Source organism: Ruditapes philippinarum, unplaced genomic scaffold, assembly GCF_026571515.1.
Source record: "Ruditapes philippinarum isolate M1 unplaced genomic scaffold, ASM2657151v2 ctg18130_1_1_1_1, whole genome shotgun sequence".
Lineage (NCBI taxonomy): Eukaryota > Metazoa > Mollusca > Bivalvia > Venerida > Veneridae > Ruditapes > Ruditapes philippinarum.
In genome coordinates, this window is record NW_026855704.1 from 1 (window position 1) to 16,042 (window position 16,042).

The 16,042-nt window shown below is 35.4% G+C and overlaps 1 protein-coding gene across 1 annotated transcript; it reads right to left on the reverse strand.

Moving 5' to 3' along the window:
• Positions 1-72: 72 nt before the first annotated feature.
• Positions 73-15,550, reverse strand: LOC132744140 (uncharacterized; the record flags this gene model as incomplete). The annotated part of the gene is given in 7 exon segments (XM_060732757.1): positions 73-507; positions 3,948-4,101; positions 4,561-4,598; positions 8,121-8,233; positions 9,272-9,332; positions 12,597-12,723; positions 15,386-15,550. Coding segments are annotated over 7 exon segments (810 nt in total), but the record flags the coding sequence as incomplete, so codon positions are not given.
• Between the last annotated feature and the right edge of the window lie 492 nt (positions 15,551-16,042).

Genomic DNA, 16,042 nt, shown 5'->3' on the forward strand with positions numbered 1-16,042 from the left:
AAAAGGAGGAGTTGCGCACAGAAGAAATTGTTTACGCCCGCCCGCCCGTCGACATACCTCAATCTAATAACCAGTTTTTTTCCTTCGGAAAACCTGGTTAAAAATCACAATATTTTATCTACATGTACACTACACAACCACTATCATTTAACACAATTCATCTCCTACATAAACAGTATGAATCATATCTTGCACAAAATTAATTTTCACATTGAAAATTAGCACATTTATGTCATATAAAATATAAAACTATGGACCTTTTATGTGACCATTTTTATATAAACATTTCTAATATCTGATTAGAAGGCAGATTAAAATGTTGCTGTCTGTGTATAAAAACTTCAGTTTAAAACATTCATGATGAAGCTTTTGGTTCATCATTTTCCTCCTCGGCCTCCATTTCCCACGGTGGTGGTGCCTGACCCTCACATCTTTGTAAGGCAAACCGCCAAACTTGAAATCCCGACATTCCTACACTATACCATGCTTTCTTTACTGTATATAAACCTACAATTAATATACAACAATGTTCAGATTTTAAACTAATTATTCCTGTCAAAACCATATATAAAACATAAACTGATTATGAAGTGACCTCCTGTGCTTTTAAATCCCTTTACTTTTTTTGAATCCATTAATATCTAGTAAACAAGAGGGCCATGATGGCCCTGAAGTCGCTCACCTGTATATAGGCCCCACCGAGCGGGGCCAGTTTAAACTCCAGGGCTTTTATTTGAACAAACTTGGTAGACACCCATTAGAAAATGTTTCATGCTAAACATCTATGGTCTAGCTCATTGGGTTTTTAAAAAAAAGATTTTTTAAGTTTTTTCTTTAAAAACAATTACACCCCTGGGGCAGGGCCAGTTTTGACCCCAGGGCTTTTATTTGAACAATCTTTGTAGACACTTACTAGAAGATTTTCATGCTTAATATCTTAACTCTAGCTATTCGTGTTTTTTCAAAGAAGATTTTTAAGTTTTTGCTATACACATATAAGGAAAATCAATGTCCCCTTGCTATACACATATAAGGAAAATCAATGTCCCCTGGGGCGGGGCCAATTTTGACCCAAGGGCTCTTATTTGAACAAACTTGGTAGACATCCATTAGAACATGTTTCATCCTAAATATCTTAGCTCTAGCTCTTTGGGTTCTTTAAAAGAAGATTTTTAAGTTTTTACTATATGCATATAGGAAAAATCAATGACCCCCTGGGGCGGGGCCAATTTTGACCCCAGGACTTTTATTTGAACAAACTTGGTAGACACCCATTGGAAGATGTTTCATGCTAAATATCTTAGCTCTAGCTCTTTCGGTTCTTTAAAAGAAGATTTTTTAAGTTTTTACTATATACATATAGGGAAAATCAATGACCCCCTGGGGCGGGGCCAATTTTGACCCCAGGGCTTTCATTTGAACAAACTTGGTAGACACTCACTAGAAGATGTTTCATGCCAAATATCTAAGCTCTAGCTCTTTGGGTTTTTTAGAAGAAGATTTTTTAAGTTTTTTCTTTACACATATATTTAAAAACAATTACACCCCTGGGGCAGGGCCAGTTTTGACCCCAGGGCTTTTATTTGAACAATCTTTGTAGACACTAACTAGAAGATGTTTCATGCTTAAATAATATCTAAACTCTAGCTATTCGGGTTTTTTCGAAGACGATTTTTAAGTTTTTGCTGTACACATACAGTATAAGGAAAATCAATGTCCCCTGGGGCGGGGCCAATTTTGACCCAAGGGCTCTTATTTGAACAAACTTGGTAGACATCCATTAGAACATGTTTCATCCTAAATATCTTAGCTCTAGCTCTTTGGGTTCTTTAAAAGAAGATTTTTAAGTTTTTACTATATGCATATAGGAAAAATCAATGACCCCCTGGGGCGGGGCCAATTTTGACCCCAGGGCTTTTATTTGAACAAACTTGGTAGACACCCATTAGAAGATGTTTCATGCTAAATATCTTAGCTTTAGCTCTTTGGGTTCTTTAAAAGAAGATTTTTTAAGTTTTTACTATATACATAAAGGGAAAATCAATGACCCCCTGGGACAGGGCCAATTTTGACCCCAGGGTTTTTATTTGAACAAACATGGTAGACACTCACTAGAAGATGTTTCATGCCAAATATCTAAGCTCTAGCTCTTTGGGTTTTTTAGAAGAAGAAATTTAAAGTTTTTTCTTTTGGTTGCCATAGCAACCAGAGTTCTGCATGGAATTAAATTCTTTGAACAATTTTCAAAGGTGACCACCAAAGGAACAATCCTGTGAGGTTTGGATGAAATTGGCTTAGTGGTTTATGAGCTGATGTCATTTAAAGTAAAAGTTTACGGACGCCAGACGGACGGACAGACAGACGGACGCCGGACGAAAAGCGATCACAAAAGATCACTCTGTCACATAGTGACAGGTGAGCTAAAAAGTGATCCTTCGGAAGCATTAAAAACAGCAAAATTACATGAAAATATCAGACTCGGTTTGATTGAGTATGTACAGGTTTGATTGAGTCTGTACACGAGAGATAATGAACAAGAGCTGTCAGAAGGACAGCGCGCTCGACTTTTTTAGTGCTTGCCTATAAAACAAAACTTTGACAGTTAAGGGCACACAAGACTTTAACTAGGAATTTCTAAGTACAAATCAAGAAACATTTTCACAGAGTTATCTTCTCTTGCTTACAGATAGGTCTCATGATGGCACATAAGAACTCCAACTTCCAAAGTAATATCTCAAATGGTTAAGTCAACAAGTGGACAAGAATGAAAATCTTAACTGAGTTTCTAAGTCAAAAAGGGCCATAATTCAAATAAAATCCTTAACAGAATTACCTTCTCCTGCCCATGTTTTGGGACCATGATGGTAAACAAGTATTCCAACTTTCAAATTAATATCTCAAACAGTTCAGTCAAAAAGTGGACTGGTACTAAAAACTTAACCAAGATTCTAAGTCGATAAAAGGCCTTAATTTTTAAAACAAATCCTTGACAGAGTTACCTTCTCTTGCGTACAGATGGGGGTAATGATGTGAAATAGCATTAAAAGTTTCAAAGCAATATCTCAAAGGGTTAAGGCAATAAGTGGATTTTACCCATATTCAATGTATTTTCTAAGTAAAAAGGGGCATAATTCTGTCAAAAACCTTGACAGAGTTATGTCCTCTTGTCTGTTGATGAAGGTCGTGATGGTAAACAAGTATGGTCAGTTTCAAAGCAATACCTCCAATGGTTTTGAAATAAAGTGAGGTGGTACAAAAAACTTAACCAAGCTCAATACACTTTCTAAGTCAAAAAAAGGGCCATAATTCTGTCAAAAACCTTGACAGAGTTATGTACTCTTGTCTGTAGATGGAGGTTATGATGGTGAACAAGTATGGTAAGTTTCAAAGCCATACTTGTAATACTTCTGAAATAAAGTGGGGTGGTACGAAAAACTTAACCAAGGTGTGACGCCAACGCTAACGCTAACGACGCCGACGCCGGGGCGAGTAGGATAGCTCCCCTTTTCTAGAAAAGTCGAGCTAAAAAGTACAACATCCCTTACACCCCCTAGCACCGGCTTGAGCGGTACTCAATTCTCAACACTTAAAAGTGCTGGAACAATTCCTTGGTGAAACAGTGAGTATATGCTCATATCATGAGTCTATGCAAGTGGCGAACAACTTTTTTACCAACATTCATTTTCCAGCTTTAATTGTGGAGCAAAAATTTCTATTTTAAAAATAATCTCTGGCACAAGCCTGCTGCACCAAGTAGAACCATCAACTTTCTGTAACCTAACTTTATATATATCTTCCTCTGTCACTTGGATATATGTTTAAATGTGGCAGGAGTCAAACCCACAGCAGTGAAAGACTAGAGATAATAGTAACATCTCTGAAAAGGAACTTTAATAATTAAGTTTCAGTACATCTATATATAAAACTTTCAAAAACAATGTTTTTACCATCATATCTATAGCCCTCCTCTGGGGAAAATGCATTCTTCAGCTGGTAACCTCTTATCACCCTCACTGGATTTCCAGTATCAACACTTGTTTTAAGAGCGAAGTTACCTCTAGATAATTCCTGGTCTTTTGTTTGTGGTGCTTCTCGTAAATTCTGAAAAATAGAAGTGCATGCTTTACTTTACATCAGACCGTATCTTATGTCAGTGGAAATGGGGCATAATTAGAGCTTCATACATGTCTTCAATGTAATTTATCTTACTAGGGTCCATTTAATACATATATATTTCTTAGTTCTTGAATGCTATCTCAGGACAGATGGATAGACAACACCATTACATAATATATCCCAAACTTTATTTGGGCTCATAAAAAGTGTATCCCTCTCTCCCAACTGCAAAGGAGAAAATTCCCAATTCAAGGAAATAATCAAACAAACAGAAGGTAAAGAAACCTTTTCACCATTTTGTGTCCTCTTAACTACACTGAGCCATAATAAATATTTGATTTTTGCATTCAAATTTTGCTTATAAAAGAAATATAAAAGGATTTGATTTTATGTAATACAGTGCGAGTTTTTCCCAATTTTTATACACTTGAATAATTTACAAACCTTTGGATTTGATTTGGTTCCTTTAAGATCACGCCCTCCTGAAAAAAAGAAGACAAAAAAGCTTTGAATGCATCAATGAATAAACCTAACTAGATAGCAACTTTGTAAAGAACAATGCAAGTCCTACTCCATTATACTTCATATTAAGATTAGGTGTATACTGAGAATTGTTTAAGATTTATCATTATAAAACAAGGTTTAAACTCACATTACACATAAAAGAAACAAACAATGTCAGTAGGATAGCATGCACAACTATTCTTAGTGCTTGACAGTAATATAAGAGTGTGGACAACGTCAAATAAGTTTAAAAAGGCCATAATTCTGTCAAAATCAATGTTTATTAAGTTATTGGAGAGTGACTTTCTATGATGCTTTCAATTAAGTGTAATAAGTTTCAACTCATTGTCTTCAGTAGTTTTGGAGATACCAACTTGCAAGCAAAAACTTAACCAAAGTTTGACACTGATGCCCAGGGAAGTACAACAGCTCTTACTATTCTTCAACAAGGGCAACATTGTAGCAAAATAAGCCAGTCACAAAAGCTTTTGACAGAGATGTGGGCATTATAGATATGCATATTATATAGGAGATATGCTCTGGGCAATATCCAGACAATATCTGGATATTTTATCATCTCTAGTGACCTTGACCTTGTAAATATTAACCTAAATTACATGTGTCACACTTGTAGTCATGATAGTTATCATTTGTGCTACAATCCATAAATATATGATGACTAAATGGTCCCTGTACACATTTTCTGTTTTATCTTAACTTTGACCTCTCTATGTGATCTTGACTTTAGTAGCAGGAACCTGGATTATGTGCACAATACTTCGCCTCACAATGGTGAACATTTGTGTCAAGTTACATTAAAATTCCCCCATGGATGTAGAAGTTTGGCTCCGCACAAACATTTTTCAATTACCTGTAAGTGTGACCTTAACATTTAACCTAGAGACCTGGTTCATGCAAATGACACTGCTTCTCAAAGTGGTGAACATTTCTATGAAGTTTCATTAGAATGCTACCATGTGTTAGATATGTTCTGTAATTGTGCTCAAGTTAGCTAAGAAGCAAGCCATAAACAAAAGTTTACTATTCAAACATCATTATTACATAATGGTCACCATTATTCTAACACGGTCAAAACTGCTCAATCTACCATCTTTACAAGCTCTCTAGCTCCCTAAGTGCACCACATTTTAACATCCCCAAAATAAATTACTATATATTTGTCTCTTATAAGATGGCCACCTGCTTAAAGCTGCCGACGGCCACCAATTTAATCCCCAAGTAACCAACACACTGCAGAAGATGGCCAGTGAGAATCATGGCTACGGCCATTTTGTATCCTAGTCTCTTCCTGCACCATCCCAGTATCATACCATTTTATATAAATAGGTAAAATTCTCCGTATGTATGAGAAATTACTTGAATTCAGTTTGAGTAATATATGATTGATTATGTTTTTCAAAGTATAAAAAATTAAATAAGTTTCATTTAATCAATAATTGTACATTGTATGCAATAAACCATGTCCTATATAACTGATGTGTTTTGAATTGTTATACCTGTGGGGTTATTACAGTTATACATATATGATAATAATAGACTAGAGTATTTAAATGACTAAATCCAACAATTGATTAAGTTTTCACCAATACAGCTGATTAAGAGTTTACCACTTCAAAAACAAGAGCCCGGTTTGAACCAGGTGATACTCCCCGAATAGGTTTTTGACATAGGAAAGTACACCTCTTGAAGTTTCAGAGTTATAATCCTGGACAAAGTTCAAAGTGCAATAATTCCAGAATAAGGCAGGCAGAGTAACTTTTCTCTGCACTGGACTTCTAATAAATGAGATCTATCTACCTACAAAGTTTCTTGTTGATGCCTGTTATGGTTTCCGAGTTATGTCCCTTACAAAGTTTAAAATGTAAGAATGAACTAGAACTGTGTCCAAAGGACACGGATGCCCCCACTGACAACATACATATGGGTATATAGTGAAAAAAAATCAACAAAGGGCCATAATTCCTGATAATTTGGTCGCAGCAAAAAATTCCTTCCTTTACTACCATCTACACATTAAGGTTTTTCATCCCTGAAGTTTAAGCAAAATCTACCATCCGTTTAAGAGGAGTTGCGTTCACAAAATTTCTAATATGGTATATAGTGAAAAATCAAAAAGGGCCATAATTCTGTTACATTTGGTCGCAGCAAAAAATTCCTTCCTTTACTACCATCTACACATAAAGGGTTGTTCATCCCTGGAAATTTTAAGTTAAAGCAAAATCTGCCATCTGGTTTAAGAGGAGTTGCGTTCACAAAATTTCTACATAGTATATATATAGTGAAAAAATCAACAAAGGGCAATAATTCTGTTAAATTTGGTCGCAGCGAAAAATTCCTTCCTTTTAGCTACCATCTACATATTAAGGTTTTCATCCCTGGAAAATTTAAGCAAAATCTGCCATCCGGTTTTAAGAGGAGTTGCGTTCACAAAATTTCTATATGGTATATAGTGAAAAATCAACAAAGGACCATTATTCTGTTAAATTTGGTCGCAGCAAAATTCCTTTCTTTACTATCAATCTACACAATTAAGGTTTTCATATCCCTGGAAGTTTTAAGCAAATCTGCCCATCTGGTTTAAGAGGAGTTGCGTTCACAAAATTTCTACATAGTATATAGTGAAAAAATAACAAAGGGCCATAATTCTGTTAAATTTGGTCGCCACAAAAATTCCTTCCTTTACTACCATCTACATATTAAGGTTGTTCATCCCTGAAAGTTTAAGCCAAAATCTGCCATCTGGTTTAAGAGGAGTTGCGTTCACAAGATTTAGGACGTACGGACGACGGAACGACGGGGACTGACAGACGTACGGCGTGACGGACGGACGGACAAGTGCAACGCTATATGCTCCCACTCTGTGGGGGCATAACAAAGGGCAATAACTCCAAAATAAGGCAAGGCAGAGTTAAGTTTCTTGTGCACTTCACATCTACCTATTGAGATCTATCTACCTACAAAGTTTCATGTTGAAATCTCTTATAAATATCGAGTTATGTCTCAGGCAAGATTTTTCTAATTCAACTACAAGGCTAACCAGAGTTATGGTTATTTTGCAATGCACTTCTACTCAATGAGATCTATCGACCTACAAAGTTTCATGTTGATATCTCTGATCATTTTTGAGTAATATCCTGGACAAAGTTCAAAGTGTAAAAATAATTAAAGGGCAATAACTCAAAGTGTAAAAATATCTAAAGGGCAATAACACCAAAATTTGTCAAAGCAGAGTTACAGTTCTTATGCACTTCATATCTACTCATTGAGATCTATCTACCTACAAAGTTTCATGTTGATATCTCTGACAATTATATCAAGTTATGTGTCAGACAAGATTTTTCTAAAAGGGGGGAGAATTCAAAAACAGGGCTGAGCATATTTATGGTTCTTTTAAAACCCAATCTAGAAATCTATCTACAAGTTAAAACTGTTCAATGTTTTGGGCTGCCTAGAAACTCCTTCACATGATGAGGTCTTACCTTCTCCTGTGTATGTAAAGCAGTTACCATAATCCACATTGTCATCATATCTGCCCGATAATGCTATAGAGTAAGCTCCCTCTGTGCCCCCATGAATTCCTGCTACTGTTGGTCTTAAAATGTAAAGTGTTGTACTGTTAGAATATTTACATAATTCTAACTGACACAATTTATACAATACTGCTGAATCAATGCGAAATACATAAGTTTCATTTGTTGTCTGTTCTTTTTGTTATTGTTACTGTTGTTTGCCCATGATAATTTGACTTTCTTTTTAACAATTTGGTTGGGTTTTATGCAAACAGTGTTATGGGCATAAGGCAACTTTTCATGTGGGTAAGACCATTAACACCTGTCCATGTATTATTTCAGGCACAATTAGGCACCAGAGTAAAACCACTGATTTTCCATACAATAGGGCCATGATTTCCCTAAATCGCTCATCTGAGTCAGAATTCTTGTTAATTTGGTTTGTTTAAAAAGTAGATTTTGTTTTTACAATATGCATATACGAAAAATCAATGACCCCCCCACCCTTCCCTTCCGGGCAGAGCCAATGGTTCTGGTAAGGAAGAGCACAAGGCATTTTAGGGGGAAATATAAGCATTTTTAGGGGAAAATATACGTATTTTTGGCTAGAGGAAACAGCCTTTATTCGGCTGTAAAATACAGTGAAAAAAATCACTGAATGATTGTCACATAATGAATGTTTTGTGGCAGTTGTTATTTTTATTTTTAATCTCAAATATTTTGGAAACAGTTTTGACTCGCTTTTGTTAAACAAAACATTTTAACAATTTTGTGTTTAATAGATTAAGTATTAAGAGATGTTTAATCTTTATATAATGCCATCTGAAATTTCACATGTCATCTATCCCCCACCCCCGACTTTGGCTGAGATTCCTTCATTTTATCTTTTTTTAATCACTTTACAATCATTTTATTTATGTTTACTATGAATTCCGACAGAATGGAACTTTTTGTCCTGACCAAACAGGAAATATTCTGACTGAACGGTATTACTTATCTATGGTGAGGTCTCTATGAAGCTATCTTATCAAAAGAATAACTTATAATTTACCTAACATGTCACATTGTTACATCTGCAAACCTTTATAAAGTAAGAACATTTAAAGTAACAAATGTCTAACCTATGCACACCATCTCTACTACATTCCATTCGAGTTAGCCATGCCTCTCCTACTTCTATCCCTGCAAAAACAGTTCATGTGTATATATATTATTATACATAAATTTCATTTCAAGAAGTACCATTTTCACCCAGGGAAAATTGGCGGAATTACTATGCTCTACTTGAAACTTTTTGCTGAAGGACAAGTAGATTTTCACTTAGCAGTTGTAATATTCTGAGCCAAGAAAAAAGCTTAATGCCGATATTCTAAACGTACTCGATCATGAACTTTAATTTTTCCGGGAATGTTAATTTTTTCCCCGATGTTGTCTAATTAGTGTTTAAAATGCCTAAATTTTATTTGTACACCATCTCCAACAGCACAAATGAATAGATACTATACAATGCTATTTCACCCCGTATTAGGCCTCTCGCTTCTATTGCAAAACGAGCTTGGCAATTGGTCATATCGATCGAGACCTTAGTAAATAATGCGCAGCATTATATACAGTCAAACGTGTATTAAGCGACCGGGCAAGGGAAACACCCAAAACGGTCGCTTAATGAAACGGTCTCTTAACACAGTCAGCATGATATAAAAGTCAAAATTTATAAATGACATCTTTTTTATTCGGTGGGATTGTTTTTCAACTTCATTTTTATATAAATGTTGAATAATATGTACGCTCCGATAATATAAATGGATGCAAATGTAAAAAATAACTTTCTGATATTTATTGACAAAACAGTTTTGATCCATTACGTACATGTTTGACATTTTTTCCAGAATTTTTTAACTTCTCCGTTGTTTTTCCTTGTCTCCAAAACGAAAACCCTATTAGTGAAGATGTTTTCTGTTGTGCATTTTTTCATTTGAAATAAACAAACTACATCTATTTGTTACGATTAATTTAATGGCTGATCAAGTTCAAGGTCAATTCAATGCAGTCTAAATGTCAACAAGCGAAGCGTATACACCATCTCAGTATGGGCGGAGCGTTGACTTGTTTATCCGATATTATTGGATAATACACGTCACGTGTATACTTATCTCCATTTGCATACGCTAAAACGGTATGGGAAATAGAGTTTTTCACACGTTTATTGTTGTGTTTTGATTGTTGACACTTGTGACATAACTAGGTGGCGTTCTCTTAAAGCACAATTACTTGACAGGTAAAAGTGGTCGTTTAATGAAAAGATTGATGTCAATTAGGTGACTAATTAGCGGTCGCTGGTCGCGTTGAGCAAAAGTCGCTTAATACATTAAAGATATAGAGAGAAAATGATCTGGGGGAATTTAAAGTGGTCGTTTAAGACAAAAGTCGCTTAATACACGTGGTCGCATGGGCAAGTTAGACTGTATTCGTTGTTTCGTTATGAATTGTTTTGATACAAAATGGACAAATTTTTCATTTGGTTTGAAAATAATCTGAAAAGTGTGAATCAAATGTGCAGAGAGACAAAGAATATGACCACAAACACATTCATGTTAAAAAGATAGGTAGTTAACTGATTTCACTTGGCTCAGATAACAACTAGAAATGTGTCCATAGGACACGGGTGCCCCCACCGCGCCACTGTTCTGTCAATCTTTTTACTAAGTCAAGGGAAATAACTCTACAAATACTGGATAAATCCACAAGCAAAACCCCAGGTGAAAATCTAAAATATGCTGAGCAACCTGCCCATAAGGTTTAATGACTATGTCAAATCCTTTTTGAGAAACTTGCGACACAAGTTGAAAATTGCAAAAATTTTCTAAGTGAAGGGCAATAACTCTAAAAATACTAAGAATATCCACACGAAAATACCTGGTACACAACTGCACATGCTGATAAATATTCCTGTAAAGTTACATGACTCTAGGTCAAATACTTTTTGAGTTACGTGCGACACATGTTGAAAATTGCCAAATTTTACTAACTCCAGGGCAATAACTCTGAAAATACTAAAAATATCGAGACAAAAATACCCAGGTGCATAACTACACATGCTGATCAACATTCCTGTAAAGTTTCATGACCTTAGGTCAAATACTTTTTGAGTTACGTGCAACACAAGTTGAAAATTGCAAAATTTTACCAAGTCAAGGGCAATAACTATGAAAATACTAAGAATATCCACACGAAAATACCCAGGTGCACAACTAAACATGCTGATCAACATTCCTGTAAAGTTTCATGACTCTAGGTCAAATACTTTTTGAAATACATGCGACACAAGTTGAAAATTGCAAAATTTTACTAAGTCAAGGGCAATAACTCTGAAAATACTAAAAATATCCTGACGAAAATACCCAGGTGCACAACTACACATGCTGATCAACATTCCTGTAAAGTTTCATGACTCTAGGTCAAATACTTTTTGAGTTACGTGCGACACAAAAGTGAACGGACGGACGGAAGGACGGACGGAAGGACAGACGGACGGACAAGGGTAAATCTAAATGCCCGCCACTAACGTGGGGGCACAATAAAACATTAGAGCTGTCATCGATAGAGACAATATAGATGTATCTTTGATATGTTTTTGATCAATAATCGATACACATTTAAAAAAATCGGTACTTTGTCTCTAGAAATTATAAAAAGTCACCCAAAAACATAATATACAGTAGCAGTTATTTATGTCTAATGTTGTGCTTTTGTTATATAGTGGAAATATTTCATAGCAATTGTGACAAAAAATATTGTCTTGAAAAAAATTATGCAGTGGACAATACAGTGTACAGAACATGTTTTTTTAACTAAAATCATTTAAACAGGTATGAAAGTGAATGACGGACAAGTAATTATAGGTTATTATCGATATATTGTTGATTTTATTCATCTGATATCGATATATCGTTGATATGCTTTGCACTGAATCAATAACAGCTCTATAAAACATTCAGACAAACTTTATTGTCATGTTAGCAGAATGTTCCCCGAACTGCGGATAAACCTTCGGTCCTTTATGTAATGAAATCATTAATAAGAAAGGACACTCTTACATCGCATCAAATGTTGTCCAAACGTGTCATATATAAATACGAGTTTTAGCAAACAGTTAACAAGGACCCAGTTTGGTTAAATAAATAAATAATAATAAAAAAACTGTTTTTTACTATTTATTTGGACAAGTGAACTGTAGCTGCTGACAAGTAAAAATTTTAGTCCAACCTGTCTGTGGGCAAGAGGAAAAAATCCAAAATTCCACACCTCTGTCACCCATTACATAGTAGTACATACAATGTACAGAAGTGACTGGTAGAGATGGAACATGGAAATAAAGGGGCATAACTTTGTGAAACATTATTAACTTTAAAAACTGTATCTCTATAACTTAATCTCAGATCATACCTGGAACAGCACCAAAATAATTGGGCCGGTTTTTGGGAACATACGTTCTAGCAGGTTTCTCAACATCGTCCAGGGTTAGGAAGACAGACCCTTTATTGCCATCAACTTCAGACAATTCACCCTTTGACTTAAATATAAATTTATACTCTTATTTAACAAAACAAAATATTCTGAAAGAAATAAATAATATCAACAACAAAAAATTCTTCTTGCAATTCTAATGTAACTACAACTAGGAATATCTAAAGCTACTGACTCACACAAGATTGTTGGAAATTTCAGAGATACAAATTCTTCAAGTAGTCACTATTTTTTTTAAATGATTATCATAATTATATAAATAAATATTTTTATTTAATTTTCTAGAAAAAGTTTAATAAAGTGATCACCTGAGCAGGCAGGTTATTTTTTATCGGGCCTCTAGCAGAGTATAACTTTACAAAGTGCACATTAGACCAAATGCTAAATGTTGTGGTTTAAGCATACAATTGTTCACCATTGAACTTCTATCATTTTTTCCTTGTATAGTATTATTATAGTATACTATAAGAAATATTAAACAGTATTTTAAACCTAGTATCAAAATAGTGACTGCTTAATCGGCATCCAAAAATTTCAAGCATCAAATCCTTGTGAACCTAGATTGACTATAAAGTAGACTCCATCCCTGCACTGTGATACTGGCTTTTATACAGCTAGGTTCCAAAAACAACTTGGGGTTTTCATCAAATGGTAACCCAGTTATTCAACAAGAGCACCGCTAGGCGGAGCATTATATGCCCGAGTGTTTTTTTTTTTAGTAAGGATGAAGCATTTGTAAGACATGGGAATTAGCTGTTCATCCTATAAAAAATTTTACAGTTGTAGGTTGATTAATACTTAAGTTATTAATAATGACCTTAACCTTTGACCTTGTGACCCCAAAATCAATAGGGGTCTTCTACCTTATATGGACAATCATCCTATGAAGTTTGAATATTGTGGGCCAATTGGAACTATAATTATGCTCTAGAAACTGTTTTCAGTATATAGGTAAAAGTGACTTTGACCTTGTGACCCCAAAATCAATAGGGGTCATCTACCCAATATAGACAATCATCCTATGAAGTTTGAATAGAGTGGGCCAAATGGAACTTACGTAATGCATCGGAAACTGTTTTTGGTTTTAAGGATATAGTGACCTTGACCCTTGACCTTTTGACCCCAAAATCAATAGGGGTCTTCTACCCAATATGGACAATCATCCTATGAAGTTTGAACATTGTGGGCCAAATGGAACTTAAGTTATGCTCCAGAAACTGTTTTCAGTATCAAGGTAATAGTGACCTTGACCTTTGACCTTGTGACCCCAAAATCAATAGGGGTCTTCTACCCAATATGGACAATCATCCTATGAAGTTTGAACATTGTGGGTCAAATGGAACTTAAGTTATGCTCGGGAAACTGTTTTCAGTATCAAGGTAATAGTGACCTTGACCTTTGACCTTGTGACCCTAAAATCAATAGGGGTCTTCTACCCAATATGGACAATCATCCTATGAAGTTTGAACATTGTGGATCGAATGGAACTTAAGTTATGTTCCGGAAACTGTTTTCAGTTTAAAGGTAATAGTGACCTTGACCTTTTGACCCCAAAATCAATAGGGGTCTTCTACCCAATATGGACAATCATCCTATGAAGTTTGAACATTGTGGGCCAATTGGAACTTAAGTTATGCTCCGGAAACTGTTTTCAGTATCGAGGTAATAGTGACCTTGACCTTTGACCTTGTGACCCCAAAATCAATAGGGGTCTTCTACCCAATATGGACAATCATCCTATGAAGTTTGAACATTGTGGGTCGAATGGAACTTAAGTTATGCTCCGGAAACTGTTTTCAGTTTTAAGGTAATAGTGACCTTGACCTTTGACCTTTTGACCCAAAAATCAATAGGGGTCTTCTACCCAATATGGACAATCATCCTATGAAGTTTGAACATTGTGGGCCAAATGGAACTTAAGTTATGCTCCGGAAACCAAATTGCTAACGGACGGATGGACGGACGGACAGACAGACGGACGCCAGGGGGTATAACATAATATGCCCTTTCGGGCATAAAACAAAAAGGTTTTACAAAGCCAATTTCACTTTCACAAAGACCTACCAAGCCTTAAACATGATGGTCCTATATTTGCATTTACTCTATGTACTCATTTATATTAGAAATAATGTCATTCAAAGACTTTCCTATAATATTCTAGACACTTCTGACTTGACTTTGTTAATCTTTAACCTGTTGGAAGAGAAAGTGATAAGTGATTTTGCCTTTAGCATATAACCAGGCCACCCTACATATCCATGAAGACTATATAACCAGGCCAGCCTGCATATCCATGTAGACTATATAACAAGGCCAGCCTGCATATCCATGTAGACTAAGTGCTATACTGGTGGGAGTCATCCTCAAGGCCCCTCCATGCATTATTTCTGGCACAAACAGACACCAAAGTAGAACCATTGATGCTCTGTAAGCTAGTTGGATAACTTCCTCATATTAAAGAACCCAAGTTCCAGGCAAGACCCCAACTCACAGCAGTGAGGGGCTAGTGCTTTGAAGTTAACAACCTTAACACTGAGCCACAGACACCCCTCTATTTTTGTATTTTGATACTAAAATACCTTAAACTTCCAAGGGACTGTCCCAAATTCTAAACAGGGCAAATCCATTACACTTAGTAGGTTAGGCGTTAATGAGGTAAAGTGCCTTGTTTAACAAAAGGGTCAATGATCAGCATCAAAACAGTCTACCTCTCTGTGTATTCTTGCAGATCTCCTTGTGACCATAACTTTGCTGTTCTGCAGGAAATCATCGTTTTCATCACCCTTCCAGCGTTTATTCTGTAGAGGCACATAATCGTTATCTGCTTTTCTTTTAAAAGTAGTTTTCTTCAAATTCAATGGTTGATTTTTAAACTGAAATTATAAACATTTCTTCAAATATTTATACTTTCACTATTTGTCAATCGCAGCAAATAATCTATGCCGAAAACAATTTTAACACATCTTTAAACAAGGAATGTAAACATTTACTGGTACACCGATATATTGCAGTGCAAAGGAAATAAATATCATACCCCGGTATCAGTTTTGTTTAGTTATACCAGTGTTTCTGGGTGGGTATTGTCTACCTAAGGTCAAAGCTCATGGTTCTAAATCCTTTGCTTTCTCTGGAATTAAATTATGGAATGATTTATAGGGGTGTCATCGATAATGATTTTTGTATCTATATATCGGTAATGAATTATCGGCGATACAGCGATATATTGATTGCCAGGCAAAATTAAGCTTTCAACTGAAGCCATGCCCTAAACAATTTAAGTGCTGAATAACTACAACTATCTGTCTTTTTCCTCTGATGCTCGACTGTAAGCCATGTTGTATACATGTATTTTATTTACAAAAAAC